The sequence below is a fragment of the Impatiens glandulifera genome, chromosome 5 (assembly GCF_907164915.1).
Source record: "Impatiens glandulifera chromosome 5, dImpGla2.1, whole genome shotgun sequence".
Taxonomy (NCBI): domain Eukaryota; kingdom Viridiplantae; phylum Streptophyta; class Magnoliopsida; order Ericales; family Balsaminaceae; genus Impatiens; species Impatiens glandulifera.
The window spans coordinates 2,725,186-2,741,631 of record NC_061866.1 but is presented as its reverse complement, the minus strand read 5'-3'; the positions used below and the strand labels follow the sequence as shown (position 1 = coordinate 2,741,631).

Genomic DNA, 16,446 nt, shown 5'->3' with positions numbered 1-16,446 from the left:
AGTAAAGAACGATCTTTTTTTTTTTAAAAGATCTTGACCAATTCTTATAATTATGAAACATATATGAGATACTGAGGAATAGGCTATTCTTTTTTTTTTTTAAATTACGTTTTATTCATTTATATTTATTCGTTAATGCATTAAGCGAGGTTATTCGTTAAGTCCATTGGACTAAGCTGAGACCGAAGAAAAAATTATTAATTAGACGAGGTTATTTATTTATCAAACATTTATCGAGATTATACTTTGTATTGGTTTCACCGGCATAATCATACATATTGATTTTTTTTTTTTTTTTACTTTTTAATAGTATATATTTTATTTTAAAAACAATTAAATAAAAAAGCAAAAGAACAAATTGATTATATAAATATTAAGAGTTTGCTTTAAAAATATTGTTCTTCATTCATGTGTACTAATTGGAAATGATGGGTATGTAGTTGTTAATTTTTTTTTTTATATTTTTATCAATTATAATAAGTGATTTTATTTTTAAACTAGCATGTATCTCGTGCATTTATACGAGTAATGATATAAAAACCGAAAAAATATAGTAAAAATGTGCGATAATATTTTTAATTTACTCTTATATATATTCAAATTAATCACAACTCTCGAACCCTGCAATTCAGACATTTTGAAAATTATATATATATATATATATAAAAGTAGAACTTATACAACAATTCAAACACTTTAAAAATTAAACATCATTATATATATATTAGTTAGTTAAAAAGTTGAACTAAGATGGTTAAAACATCTCGCATTCATCGAATTTAGTGATTAATTTAAAATACAAAGTTTTATTAGCCTAGTTGGTTAAAATGTTATACTTGTTTTTGTTAGGTTGCGAGTTCTAAACATACATATAACATTTTTAATTTTATTTTTAACTGTTTTAAGTTTTATGGGCGAATCAACCTACCATCCAACTCAAATATCTATTTACTCTCACATATATATCCAAATGAACCATAGCTCTTGCTCGGCAATCCAGACACTTTAGAAATTAAGCATCATTATAATTATAATTAATTTATAATAAATTTCATCATAATTATATTTTTTTATAATATTTTTAATCTTAATAAAATAATTGATCCAGATTTCAGTTTGACTCCAATTCCCCCAAGTCAAATTATAGTAAATAGAAAAAAATGTGGTCTGTATCAAATTTAAGTTAACGTAAATTTGGTTCAATTTAGAGATTTCATCAATATTATATTTAAGGATACATTGAATTAAGATTTTTTTAACATTCTCTAGAATAAAAGTTAAAATATTAAAATATGTGATTTTTTTATTCAGTAATAGAAAATGAATAAAATGAAGTGTTTGGTCGATGAGTTTCATTTCAGAACATTCATTTAATTTTCGGATACTTATGAATCATCTATTCCTTTATAATACATTTTCTATCCCATCATGTTCACTTTCCCCCACGTTCTCCCTCATGATTATAATTATAATATTATATATATATATTTTCTTTTATAATTATATAAGATGTTATTTTATAATTAAAATAATAATAAAAAATTTAATTTATTTATTTAAATAAATTATTTCAATTATTTAAATAATATTGAAAAATTATTTAAAATAAAATAAAATAAAATATAACTAACAATAATAAAATTAATTTTATATAATTAATTTATATATTATATATTAATAATAAAATTATAATAAATAAATTAAAATATAAAAAACTTAAAAATAAAATAACAATTTTATATAAAATAAATATTTAAAAAATATTAAAAAAGTTAAATATAAAATGTTATTAAAAAATATTATGTAATATTATAATATATATTATTTAGTAAAACATTATATTTAATTTAATTAATTATTAATATATAATATTTTAAAGAGTTTGATAAATAATTTTTTGATTAAATAAAAAATTGAATCATAACTATTTGTTTATGTGTATTTAAAAAATATATATAATTAATATAATAAAATATTAGAAGTTTATATTTTATTAAATTATGATACATTTTAATACTTTATATATTTTAAACTATTATAATATAAAAATAATAATATTTTATATTTTTAATTAAATAAAATATAATAATAAAAAAATAAAAATATTAATCTAATATAATTACAAAATAATATTAATAATTTCTCTAATCATGAATAAAAATATTAAAATACCATAATAGAATTTAGAATGATTAATATTATACTTATAATAAACACTACAGTTCTATTAATCATATTTTTATTCAGATTATTTTATTTTAACACATTCTTAATGATTTAAATGAAAATGAATTATTTAAATAATTGAAAAAGGAAATTAAGAAGACGCAGATGACATCAATCTTTGACCATACAATATCTATGTAAATAAATATATATATATATTAAAAATTGAGATCCTTTCCTTCTCTCTATTCTTTCTTTCTCTCTCTCGATTATACCTCCATGGCTATATCTGCTGGTTCTCGAAATGAACTGTCTCTTACGTTAATGGTGATCATTGTTGTCTTCACAACATTAATGTCCTGTTCTTTTGCTTATCAACGCCCGCCGGCCCGTCCATCTCCGATGATTCTCCATTCCGATGATCAGAATCATGCTTTGCCTGAACAGGTATATATATATATATATATATAGTATCCTCCGCTCATTATTTCGTACTTGTATATGTAAAATTACATTCATATTGATTAATTAAGCCAAACTTTAAGTAGGGAAGATCTATGTGTGTGAAAATATGATAAACAATTTAGAGCTTGTTTGATCTTGAGATATATTTTTAGGATTTGTACGAGTTTTTTTAAAATAATAATAATAATTAAGTTTTTTATTTTAATTATTACTTCTACGGAAAGTTACTATAATCCTCGGGGAGAGTTTTTTTTAAATGATTTTGGGTCATTTCACTAAAAGATGAGAAATATTCTAAAAAAATTTGGAAGGGAGAGTTAATTTGGGTTAATATGATTAGTTGAAAAATTAATAAATTTGATCTCTTTTTACTCTTCAACCTTTATCATTTTTCAGCTAGTGTTGTGGTGATACGTCGTTCTCCCATCAAAAGAGAAATAAAAAACGGACCTAAATTATTTGAATCGAGCTAGAAAAACCATAGACTTGATTTTAAAATACATAAACGATACAATCCAAAACCATAACTACTAAAATTCTTTGAAAGAGTTATCCGTTCTTTTAAAAAACTTATGAGCTCGATAACTCGTTTTTTTTTTCTTCAATATTTTTATGTTTAAAATTAAAATATAATAAAAATAGAGTAGATATAGTTTGGTAATTTATAGTTGATATTAAGTAATTTGATAATGAGAATGATTTTTATATAATAGAAATGCCGTAGTTGAAAAAACAAAATCAAAGGAGCTTAAACAGTGTGAAAACTGAAAGATGACTTTTGCCGCTTCAATTTTTGTTTTTCTTTCTAAAATTGCAGCTATTTCATTTAATCGTATTTTACACGTATTATTTCAAGGAAAATATTATTATCCATTCATGGAAATGTTTTCTAATTTTTTTTTTTACTTGGTTTAATTTAGTAGATGATTCTACATTCATGAATAATGATTCCTTAAATTCGAGTATTCTATGTTGGGTGATATAATTCATTTTTAATCAAAGTTTTTTTTTTTTATACTTATTCGATAGGATATTGAGTTATTTGAGATTTAATTAAATAACTCAAACTAACACGATGCCTTGAATTTTCGGTGATGTGGAATGTATACAGATCAACCACCTCTTAGGTCTTGTTTGATATTATTGGATTATTTCAATAAAATAATAAAATTTTAGTTAAAATTTTGCATAAAAAGAATTGATGTTATTTGGCTCAATTATCCAAAATTAAAATGCTCATATATTTATTTCATTGGTGAGATTATCTATCAAACATAAAATTGTTCAAATCTCTCTAAATCTACCTTATATCAATTAGTTATGTATTTGTTTTTATCAATAAATTGACTTATCTTCTATAAGATCCAATATAATTGGATTAAAAACTGTCATTTAAAAAAAAAAATTGGGCTAGTATTAACAATCTCTATTATAAATAAATTTTACAATTAGTATCGAATTAGATCAATAGTAATTGTTTTCATGACCTTATTCAACTAACCACTAAATTCATTGTATTAAATTTATGTGAACAAATTTAACTATTGTAAAAATGAGTATAGGTGCATATATCGATGGTGGGAAGCGACAAGATGAGAATATCGTGGATAACAAAAGCGCCCGACACTCCGGCCATAGTCAAGTATGGAACTTCTCCAGGAGATTACAAATTTTCTTCGAGTGGGACAATAAATTCCTATAAATATATGTGGTACCAATCCGATGAGATCCACGAAGTTGTCATTGGCCCATTAAAACCTAACACTCAATACTATTACATTTGTGGCTCGGAAGGTCAAGGCCCCGAGTATAACCTCAAGACCCCTCCTGCTCAATTCCCCGTAAACTTCGTCGTTACCGGTGATTTAGGTCAAACATATTGGACCAAATCCACCATTGAACACATTGCAAAATCAACCTACGACGTACTAATTAATCCCGGGGACCTATCATATGCCGACAGGATACAACCAATGTGGGACTCCTTTGGCCGACTAGTCGAGCCACAAGCTAGTCGTAGGCCTTGGATGGTTACTCAAGGTAACCATGAGGTTGAGAAAATCCCCCTAGTCCATTCTCATCCATTCACGGCCTACAACACTAGATGGCACATGCCTTACGAGGAGAGCGGATCAAACTCCAACTTATACTATTCGTTTAATGTTGCTGGTGCCCATATCATTATGTTGGGCTCATACGTGGAGTTTGATGAGGGTTCAGATCAATTCAAGTGGCTTGAGAGTGACCTGTCCCGAATCGATAGGAAGAGAACGCAATGGGTGATAGTGGTGGTGCACGCACCGTGGTACAATTCAAACACGGACCACCAAGGTGAGTCCGAAGCTGATGGAATGAAGGCTGCGATGGAAAACTTACTATTTAAGGCTCGAGTGGATATTGTGTTTGCCGGACACATACATGCATATGAACGATTTGTAAGTAATTTACTAATATGTAACCCTTGAGGAAAAAAATATTAAAATTGTGCCTAACACGTACATAAATTTATTCATTGTTACTATATTAGGATCGTGTTTATAAAGAAAAACTCAACAAATGTGGACCCGTTTATATCAACATAGGCGACGGAGGCAACCGCGAGGGACTGGCTACAAAGTAAGTCCTATTTTCTTCTAGGTTAAAGAAAAAGTTATAAGAATCAAAGATTGTATAATAATATTTGTTTTGGACAGGTATATAGAGCCACAACCTAATATATCAAAGTTTAGGGAGGCAAGTTTTGGGCATGGGCAGTTATTGATGGTTAATGGAACTCAGGCTCAATGGACATGGCACCGAAATGACGACAATGAAGCTATTACCTCAGACACTATCCATCTAACTGCTCTTTCTTCGATATCTTCTTGCTAAACAAATTAAGAAAATAATGTTAGAATGTGTTATTCCTATCAATGTATTAGGGTTTGAACTTTGAATACAAAATATCTTTGTCTTTTACATATCTTATATACTTCTTTTTGTATTGTTATTCATTTCTCAAATTAATCACCTTTGTCTTATATTTGTTAAGCTTTACCTTATTTAAATCTTTAACACTATGAACTTATCACTTATGATGACTAACTAAAAATTGTTTGAACAATAGTTTGAAAAAAGTTATATTATGGAAACAAAATTTGATTAATTAATTTTATTTTATTTTTGAGAAAATTTGATTAATTTATATATTGGTTTTGATTGGGTAATGTTAATTTTCTTTACATTTATTTATTTATTTATTTATATTTGATGAATGTCTTGGCCCTGGGCTTCTCAATGTCTTGGCCTTCTATGTAGGACTTATGGATATACATCTTTTCAATTTCAATTAAATTCACTCAATTTTACCATTCTTATTTTATTGAATACTCTTTTATTCATTTGCAACAGAGTAATAATCAGAAATCAGAATCATATAAATTATAATTCAAATAAATACAATCATAATCTTATAATCTATTTATAATTCTGTTTTATTTATTTTTGAATAACTTTATGTGTTTATTTAGTTAAGAAAACAAAACAATAACACATCAATATTAAATATGTAAATATATAAGGTTGTCCCAAAAGTAAAAAACAAACAAATAATGCATGTTTAAACACTATTAAAAATGTACAGAATTTTGTAAATTCTGGTATAATTTTGTAAATTCTGGTATAATTTTGGTCTTTATAAAATTATTATGACCTTAGGTACAATTAATAATGTATAATGTAATTATTTGAAATTGAAAATGTTTACCAACCCAACATAATTTAGATAAATATTTGAATACGCATACATTTAAGGTTGTAAAATTTATTTTATTTTTCTTTATTTATATATATAAATTTATATCTTACAGGCCCAATATGGTCCAACTAGTTGTGCTTTAATATCCACACACATCATACTTACCTATTGATACATTAATTTTGATTACCCATAAATAGAACATTCATATCATATATCTTCTAGGTTTTTAAAATATTTGAATGACACTTGTTTTCGTTGTTCAGGTCGATTTGTGCTCTTCATATAGGCTTAGACGACAAACATAAGTAAAGTATTTATATATATATAATGATGCTTAATTTTTAAAATGTCTGGATTGCCGGGTCGAGATGTGTGGTTAATTTGGATATATGTGAGAGTAAATGGATACTTGGGTCGGATTGTGGGTAGACCCGCCCATAAACTTAAAACGGTTAAAAATAAAATTAAAAATGCTATAGGTATGGTTCGAACTTGCAACATAACAAAATAATTACAACATTTTTAACCAACTAGGCTAATAATACTTTATATTTTAAATTCAACCCAAAATTTGAGAAACACGTGATATTTTAACAATATAAGTTCAACTTTTTAACTAACTAATATATATACATATATATAATGATGCTTAATTTTTAAAGTGTCCGGATTGCCAGGTTGAGAGCTGTGGTTAATTTGGATATATGTGAGAGTAAATGGATACTTGGGTCGGATTGTGGGTTGACCCGCCCATAAACATAAAACGGTTAAAAATAAAATAAAAAATGCTATAGGTATGGTTCGAATTTGCAACCTAACAAAACACGTTCAACCTTTTAACCAACTAGGCTAATAACACTTTATATTTTAAATTCAACCCAAAATTTGATAAACGCGTGACATTTTAACAATATAAGTTCAACTTTTTAACTAACTAATATATATATATATATAATGATACTTAATTTTTAAAGTGTCCGGATTGCCGGGTCGAGAGTTGTGGTTAATTTGGATATATGTGAGAGTAAATGGATACTTGGGTCGGATTGTGGGTTGACCCGCCCATAAACTTAAAACGGTTAAAAATAAAATTAAAAATGCTATAGGTATGGTTCGAACTTGTAACCTAACAAAACAAGTACAACCTTTTAACCAACTAGGCTAATAACACTTCATATTTTAAATTCAACCCAAAATTTGATAAACGCGTTACATTTTAACAATATAAGTTCAACTTTTTAACTAACTAATCTATATATATATATAATGATGCTTAATTTTTAAAGTGTCCGGATTGCAGTAGCAGGTTCTTCTTCTGATTTCCTTTATCTCTTCTCTATTTGGTTAGCCATCTTTAGTGATGATGATAATGTATGTGAATGACAAGTTAGGATGAGGTCAATTGATAAATTCTGTTAGATTACCTCTAGGCTTGTATTGAACTACATTGTATACCCATTTGATATAGTGAATGATTTAAGTGGCCGAAGTGTCCCGTGGTTTTTACCTAATTTGGGTTTTCCACGTAAAATCTTGGTGTCCTGCTCTTTGTTTCTTTGATTGTTTGATTGTTTGATGCTCAATTGTTTTGGCTTCCTATTTAATTACACAAAAGAGAAAAAGAATTGTTAGGCCTTGTTGTAGCTTGTTTATTTATGAATTGCTAAACATGTGCTATTATTCGATTTCTCCAACAAGTGGTATCAGAGCTGAGTTCGTTTGGTGGTGATTTTTGTATAATTCAAATGGAAGAATCGTTGAGCAGTAATGGAACGATGATCAAACTCACAGCTACCAATTACACAATCTGGAAGTCACGGATGGAGGACTTATTGTGTAATTATGATTATGAAGACACTATTTTGGGTGATAAAGGCAAACCAGAGGTTATGACAGATGCAAATTGGAAGAAGCTGAACAGAAAGGCAGTTGGTAAAATCAGGCAATGGGTTGACAATAGTGTGTATCAGCATGTGGCTACTGAAGTTAATGCTTATAAGGTGTGGACTATTTTGAGTGAACTGTATGAGAAGAACAACACTCAAAACAGAGCATTTCTATTTAGGAAGCTTTGCTCGTTGAAATATCAAGATGGGTCTTCTATGTCTGAGCATCTAAATGCTTTTCAGGGGATTCTAAATGAGTTGGCTGCGATAGGAATGGAATTTGATGATGAGCTTCATGCTATGTGTTTGATTAATTCTCTGCCTGATAGTTGGGAAACACTTGTGGTTTCAATTACCAATTCTGTTCTACAAGGTAAGCTCACTTTGAAAATGATGAAAGAGAGCGTGCTGAATGAAGAGGCTAGAAGAAAAGAACAGAGCTTCTCGACTCCAAGTCAGGTGTTCGCGACTGAGAAAAGGGGTAGAAGTAAAAGTAAAACTCCAAAGAATCGCAGTGGCAGTTCAGACAGGTCACGGGGAACATCCAGCTCGAGAAAAGAGATTACATGTTATCATTGTGGCAAGCCAGGACACAAGAAGTATCAGTGCAGATCTTTGAAGCGGGAACAAAAGGAGAATACGCAAGATGGAAGTAGTAAGGTTGCAGATGTGGGTGGTAACGACATCGATATTGTTTACGAAAATGATAGTATCAACCTTGTTTCTCAAGATACACAATGGGTGGTAGACTCAGGTGCTTCTTATCATGTCACCAATCGTTGTGATATATTTGCTTCTTACACTAGTGGACAGTTTGGTTCAGTGACGTTGGGAAACTATGTTACGTGTAAGATTGTTGGAAAAGGAGATGTCTGTTTGGATACTAACACTTCGTGCAAACTACTTTTGAAGAATGTTCGACATGTTCTTGATATTCTGATAAATTTGATCTCTACTGGTATTCTTGATGATGAGGGCTATCATAGTTACTTTGGTGAAGGAAAATGGAAACTCACTAAGGGGTCTTTGGTGATAGATAAAGGAAAGAAGGTCAGTTCTCTTTATGTGACAGAGACTAAGTCTTACGGGGGAGAAGCAAATGCAGTTAATGATTGTTCAGCACAGCTTTGGCATAAGAGACTTGGTCACTTAAGTCAGAATGGCATGCAAGTTCTCTCCAAGACAATCGATCTCCAGGGCTTAAAGTCCACAGATTTGAAGACATGCATAGATTGCTTAGTTGGTAAGCAACATAGAGTTTCCTTCAAAAGTTTCTCTCCATCTAGGAAGCCCAATATCCTAGATATAGTTCACACAGACATATGTTTTATGGATTCCTTGACTTTAGGTGGTGCTCATTATTACATCACTTTTATCGATGATTGCTCAAGGAAGGTGTGGGCATATTGCTTGAAGACTAAAGATCAAGCATTGGATTACTTCAAGTTGTTTCACGCTGAAGTGGAGAGAGAAACTGGGAAGAAGTTGAAATGTGTTCGTTCGGACAATGGTGGCGAATACAAAGGGCCATTTGTGGAATACTGTAAAAGTCATGGGATTAAGCTTTTGAAGACTGTGCCAAAAACACCTCAACAGAATGGAGTTGCAGAGAGGATGAACAGGTCTATCAATGAGAGAATTTTGTGTATGTTGTCTCATGCTAAGTTGCCAAAATCCTTTTGGGGAGAGGCAATGAAGACATCGGTTGATCTGATAAACCTTTCACCCTCAACTCCTTTAGATGGCGACAATCCAGAAAGAGTTTGGAGAGGTAAAGACGTCTCTTATGATCACTTGAGAGTTTTTGGTTGTAAAGTGTTTGTTCATGTTCCTCGAGATAAGAGAGCTAAGCTTGATAGCAAGACGAGGCAGTGTATCTTTATTGGGTATGGCCACGGAGAATTTGGGTACCGATGTTGGGATCCGGTTAACAAGAAACTCATTAGAGACAGAGATGTGGTATTTTTTGAAGATCAAACCATTGAAGACTTTGAGAAAAAAGAAAAGCCGAAGTCTACAGAGAATGAATTGCTTGACAATGGTAGGATTCGTACACCACAATCACAGCCCAATGATGTGGAAAATGCCCAAGTTGCGGTTGATGAGACTCCTCTAGTTGATGCTGAACCAACAGAGGAAGCTGAACAAGATGATGACAGTTCTCTAGAGCCACCTAATGATCAACATATTAGAAGATCTAGTAGGTAGAGACAACCTTCTAGTAAGTATCCTCCCAATGAGTATGTGATGTTGACTGACGGGGGAGAACCAGAAACCTATCAAGAAGTATTGTCTCATGAAAACAAGAACAAGTGGTCGGTGGCAATGCAAGAAGAGATAAATTCCTTGCAAGAGAACGAAACTTATGACTTGGTGAAACTTCCAAAAGGAAAGAAGACTTTGAAGAACAAATGGGTATTCAAGTTGAAGTACCAAGAGAATAGCTCACAACCTCGATACAAAGCAAGACTGGTTGTGAAGGGCTTTGGACAGAAAAAGGGGATTGATTTTGTCATTTTGAAGAGATCTTCTCACCAGTTGTGAAGAGGTCATTCATCAGAGTTGTGTTAGCATTGGCTGCTAGTCAAGATTTGGAAATTGAACAACTGGATGTGAATACTGCATTTCTCCATGGTGACTTGGAGGAAGAGATCTATATGGAACAACCTGAGGGTTTCAAAGTTAAAGGTAAAGAAGATCTTGTCTGCAGGTTGAGGAAAAGCTTGTATGGGCTCAAGCAAGCGCCTAGACAATGGTACAGGAAATTTGACTCCTTCATGGAAGCAAATGGGTACAGTAAGACTACTTCTGATCATTGTGTTTTCATCAAGAGATACGGTGTTGATGATTATGTTATTCTTCTGCTCTATGTTGATGATATGCTGATTGTTGGGCAAGATATTGCAAAAATTGAGAAGCTCAAAAGGGATTTGAACAAGTCTTTTGCGATGAAGGATTTGGGTTCAGTGAAGCAGATCTTAGGCATGTAAATCACAAGAGACAGAAAGAACATAACACTTTGGCTATCACAGGAGAAGTACATTGAGAAGGTACTTGAGAGGTTTGCAATGAAAAATGCAAAACCGGTTTCAGTTCCACTTGCAGGTCATTTCAAGTTGAGTTCTAAACAATGTCCTACAAGTGAGAAAGAGAAAGATGAAATGAAGAATGTACCTTATGCCTCTGCAGTTGGTAGTCTTATGTATGCCATGGTATGTACAAGACCGAACATAGAACACGCAGTTGGTGTTGTTAGTCGGTATCTCTCCAACCCAGGAGAAGAACATTGGTTGGCTGTTAAGTGGATTCTCAGATATCTTCGAGGCTCTTCGAAAGCACGTTTATGCTTCGGAAGTGATACTCCTATTTTGGAAGACTTTACAGATTCTGATATGGCGTGTGATGTTGATTCAAGAAAATTTGTATCAGATTTTTTGGTTACCTTTGCAGGCAGTGCTGTTTCGTGGCAGTCAAGGTTACAAAAGTGTGTTGATTTGTCTACTACAGAAGCTGAATATATTGCAGCAACTGAGGCATGTAAAGAGGTGTTATGGATGAAGAAGTTCCTACAAGAGTTGGGTCAAAAGCAAGAGACGTTTACTTTGTTTTGCGACAGTCAAAGTGCCATTCATCTCTCAAAGAATTCAGCTTTTCATTCGAGATCCAAACACATCGACGTGAGATATCATTGGATACGTGATGTGCTTGAGGCAAAAGAACTGAACTTGGAGAAGATTCATACAAGTGAGAATGGTGCCGATATGTTTACGAAATCCTTGCCTAAGGACAAGTTTGAAGATTGTCGGGAGAGAGCGGGTTTATTGGAGCCCGCGAAGTTGCGCTGACGGGGGAGATTTGTTGGGTCAGCTCATTTGGCAGCTAGGCCTAACAAATTAATAAAGCCCATTAGGGCATATTTAATTAAGGAAAAAAAAACACAGCAGTTTTTGGGTGGTTTTTCTCTCTCTCTCTTCCAGCAGTTCTTCCTCCATTGAAGCAACAATTCCTCCGTTGCAGTAGCAGGTTCTTCTTCTGATTTCCTTTATCTCTTCTCCATTTGGTTAGCCATCTTTAGTGATGATGATAATGTATGTGAATGACAAGTTAGGATGAGGTCAATTGATAAATTCTGTTAGATTACCTCTAGGCTTGTATTGAACTACATTGTATACCCATTTGATATAGTGGATGATTTAAGTGACCGAAGTGTCCCGTGGTTTTTACCTAATTTGGTTTTCCACGTAAAATCTTGGTGTCCTGCTCTCTGTTTCTTTGATTGTTTGATTGTTTGATGCTCAATTGTTTTGGCTGCCTATTTGATTACACAAAAGGGAAAAAGAATTGTTAGGCCTTGTTGTAGATTTTTTATTTCTGAATTGCTAAACATGTGCTATTATTCGATTTCTCCAACACACCCTAACAAAACAAGTAAATTTTTTTTTAACTAACTAGGCTAATAATAGTTTATATTTTAAATTCAACCCAAAATTTGATAAACGCGTGACATTTTAACAATATAAGTTCAACTTTTTAACTAACTAATATTTATATATATATATAATGATACTTAATTTTTAAAGTGTCTGGATTGCCGGATCGAGAGCTGTGGTTAATTTGGATATATGTGAGAGTAAATGGATACTTGGGTCGGATTGTGGGTTGACCCGCCCATAAACTTAAAACGGTTAAAAATAAAATTAAAAATGCTATAGGTATGGTTCGAACTTGCAACCTAACAAAATAATTACAACCTTTTAACCAACTAGGCTAATAATACTTTATATTTTAAATTCAACCCAAAATTTGATAAACGCGTGACATTTTAACAATATAAGTTCAACTTTTTAATTAACTAATCTATATATATATATATATATAATGATGCATAATTTTTAAAGTGTCCGGATTGCTGGGTTGAGAGTTGTGGTTAATTTGGATATATGTGAGAGTAATGGATACTTGGGTCGGATTGTGGGTTAACCCGCCCATAAACTTAAAACAGTTAAAAATAAAATTAAAAATACTATAGGTATGGTCCGAACTTGCAACCTAACAAAACAAGTACAACCTTTTAACCAACTAGGCTAATAACACTTTATATTTTAAATTCAACCCAAAATTTGATAAACGCGTGACATTTTAACAATATAAGTTCAACTTTTTAACTAACTAATCTATATATATAATGATGCTTAATTTTTAAAGTGTCCGGATTGCCAGGTCGAGAGCTGTGGTTAATTTGGATATATGTGAGAGTAAATGGATACTTGGGTCGGATTGTGGGTTGACCCGCCCATAAACTTAAACGGTTAAAAATAAAATTAAAAATGCTATAGGTATGGTTCGAACTTGTAACCTAACAAAACAAGTAAAACCTTTTAACCAACTAGGCTAATAATAGTTTATATTTTAAATTCAACTCAAAATCTGATAAACGCGTGACATTTTAACAATATAAGTTCAACTTTTTAATTAACTAATCTATATATATATATATATATAATGATGCTTAATTTTTAAAGTGCCTAGATTGCCGGATCGAGAGTTGTGGTTAATTTGGATATATGTGAGAGTAAATGGATACTTGGGTCGGATTGTGGATTGACCCGCCCATAAACTTAAAACGGTTAAAAATAAAATTAAAAATGTTGTAGGTATGGTTCAAACTTGCAACCTAACAAAATAAATACAACCCTTTAACCAACTAAGCTAATAACACTTTATATTTTAAATTCAACCCAAAATTTGATAAACGCGTGACATTTTAACAATATAAGTTCAACTTTTTAACTAACTAATCTCTCTCTATATAATGATGCTTAATTTTTAAAGTGTCCGGATTGCCGGGTCGAGAGCTGTGGTTAATTTGGATATATATGTGAGAGTAAATGGATACTTGGGTCGGATTTTGTGGGTTGACCCGCCCATAAACTTAAAACGGTTAAAAATAAAATTAAAAATGCTATAGGTATGGTTCGAACTTGCAACCTAACAAAATAAGTACAACCTTTTAACCAATTAGACTAATAACACTCCATATATATTTAATGATGCTTAATTTTTAAAGTGTCCGGATTGCCGGGTCGAGAGCTGTGGTTAATTTGGATATATGTGAGAGTAAATGAATATTTGGATCGGATTGTGGGTTGACCCGCCCATAAACTTAAAACGGTTAAAAATAAAATTAAAAATGCTATAGGTATGGTTCGAACTTGCAACCTAACAAAACAAGTACAACCTTTTAACCAATTAGGCTAATAACACTTTATATTTTAAATTCAACCCAAAATTTGATAAATGCGTGACATTTTAACAATATAAATTCAACTTTTTAACTAGCTAATATATATATAATGATGTTTAATTTTTAAAATGTCCGGATTGCCGGGTCGAGAGCTGTGGTTAATTTGAATATATGTGAGAGTAATAGATACTTGTGTCGGATTGTGGGTTGACCCGCCCATAAAAATTTTGTCGTAATATTTTTTTACAGTTTTTTATATTATTACTCGTGCAAATGCACAGGATACATGCTAGTTGGGTTAGTAACTCATCATCGGTATAACAATAAAAATTAACCACAAAAGTTAATTTTATCTCAGTTACTTTATTTGGGTATATCAAAGGTCACGTTGATTAATGGAATGTGTATTCATTAATCTTCTATTATATGTATTTATTCACCTTATTAAGAAAAACAATCAAAGTAATTTACGGCTAAAACATATATTAAAACGCCAAAATAATTTATGGCTAAAATATATATATATATATATGTATATTTTGGTATTATTAAAACTTTAGTGTTGATTTTCAAATTTTAGATTTTTTTTTTCTTTTTTTAAAACGGTTAATACCATTTCATTAAAAATTTCTAAAGTTGGAGGGTTAAGAATCAAATCTAGACAAACCCTATCTATGATTAAAAGTTAACAATAAAAAAAACTAAAGAAACTGATTAGTAGCATTTATAAAAAACAAATAACAAAAATTACAAACGAAAAGAATACAATAAAAAACAGATCATAACTATCTCAATCAGGGTGTTTATTTCCATTTAAATATGTTGCATCATAAGGTCTTCTTCCCCTTCCCTTTCCTCTTATGATTTAAGGAGATTAAATAGAAGAAGATGACGAGACTTGTTTATTCCCATGGTGTAATATTTCTTTGTACGAGTCCGTGCTAATATGATAGTAAAAGTTATTTTTTTGGACTTTAGGTTCTTATCTTTGTTGTCCTCTATTTGAATTTCAAGATTCTTGCATTTGTTTCTTTCAACATCAACTTTGGTATCCCCTACATCAGCCTTGATATTATCTACTTTAACTTGATCAGTTCGATTTTATATCAGCGCGTCCAGTATTTTAACCAATTCAGTGTTATATCAGCTCCCGGTATTTAACCAGTTCGGTTTTATACAAGGCGCATCCGGTATTTAATCAAACTCGATATTTGATTAAATTCAGTTTTATGAAGCGTTTCCGGTTCTTGATCAAATTTGGTATTTGATTAAGCATCCGTTATTGGCAGTCTGACACAACAGCTAAGCTAAACCTATAAAAGACTACCACGTGCCAAACTATTTCAAATCTCATGTGATGTACATTTCCAGTACACCACGATCCATTAATGAATATTCGACGCACTATCTTCATCTAGTACATCCACCTTCTAACGTATATTCTTTGATGTACTACCCTGACACACATCCAACCGAAATAGGACAGGTGTCCTCTAAAGCAAATTTATCCGTTGAGCTCTTATCTATTTAAGAAGAATTGGAAGAAAATTTGCACCACTGTTCTTAACCTTTTGATCACAATTTCTTACGAGTCTCAAGCTTTTTGTGTGAATTATCTTTCAAGCGCTCAAGCTCTCAATTTCTAAGAGTTTACAAGTTTGCTAGATTGTTAAGTTGTATTACATACTGTTCTTTCTGTATGAGATTTCAGTATTGTGAGTTAAACAGATGTTATTTTGTTTAACAGAGTGTTGTGTGCTATGTTGCACTGATACGAATACGGGTATCGCATCAAATGCGATACGGATACGACGATACGGAAAATTTTGAAAATATATGATACAATTCGTTTAGGATACGCATATTATTCAAAATTATTAAAAAATTTATATAAAATAATAATTAAAAATAAAATAAAATATATTAAGAGTTAGTCAATAATTTAA

General features: G+C 31.0%; 1 protein-coding gene across 1 annotated transcript; it reads left to right on the top strand.

Moving 5' to 3' along the window:
* The first annotated feature begins 4,180 nt into the window (after positions 1-4,180).
* LOC124940411 (probable purple acid phosphatase 20) lies at positions 4,181-5,570 on the top strand. Its single transcript, XM_047480928.1, has 3 exons — positions 4,181-5,066; positions 5,159-5,247; positions 5,325-5,570. Exons 1-3 carry the CDS (start codon positions 4,206-4,208, stop codon positions 5,500-5,502), a joined length of 1,128 nt encoding a protein of 375 aa, XP_047336884.1. The 5' UTR covers positions 4,181-4,205; the 3' UTR covers positions 5,503-5,570.
* Positions 5,571-16,446: the final 10,876 nt, after the last annotated feature.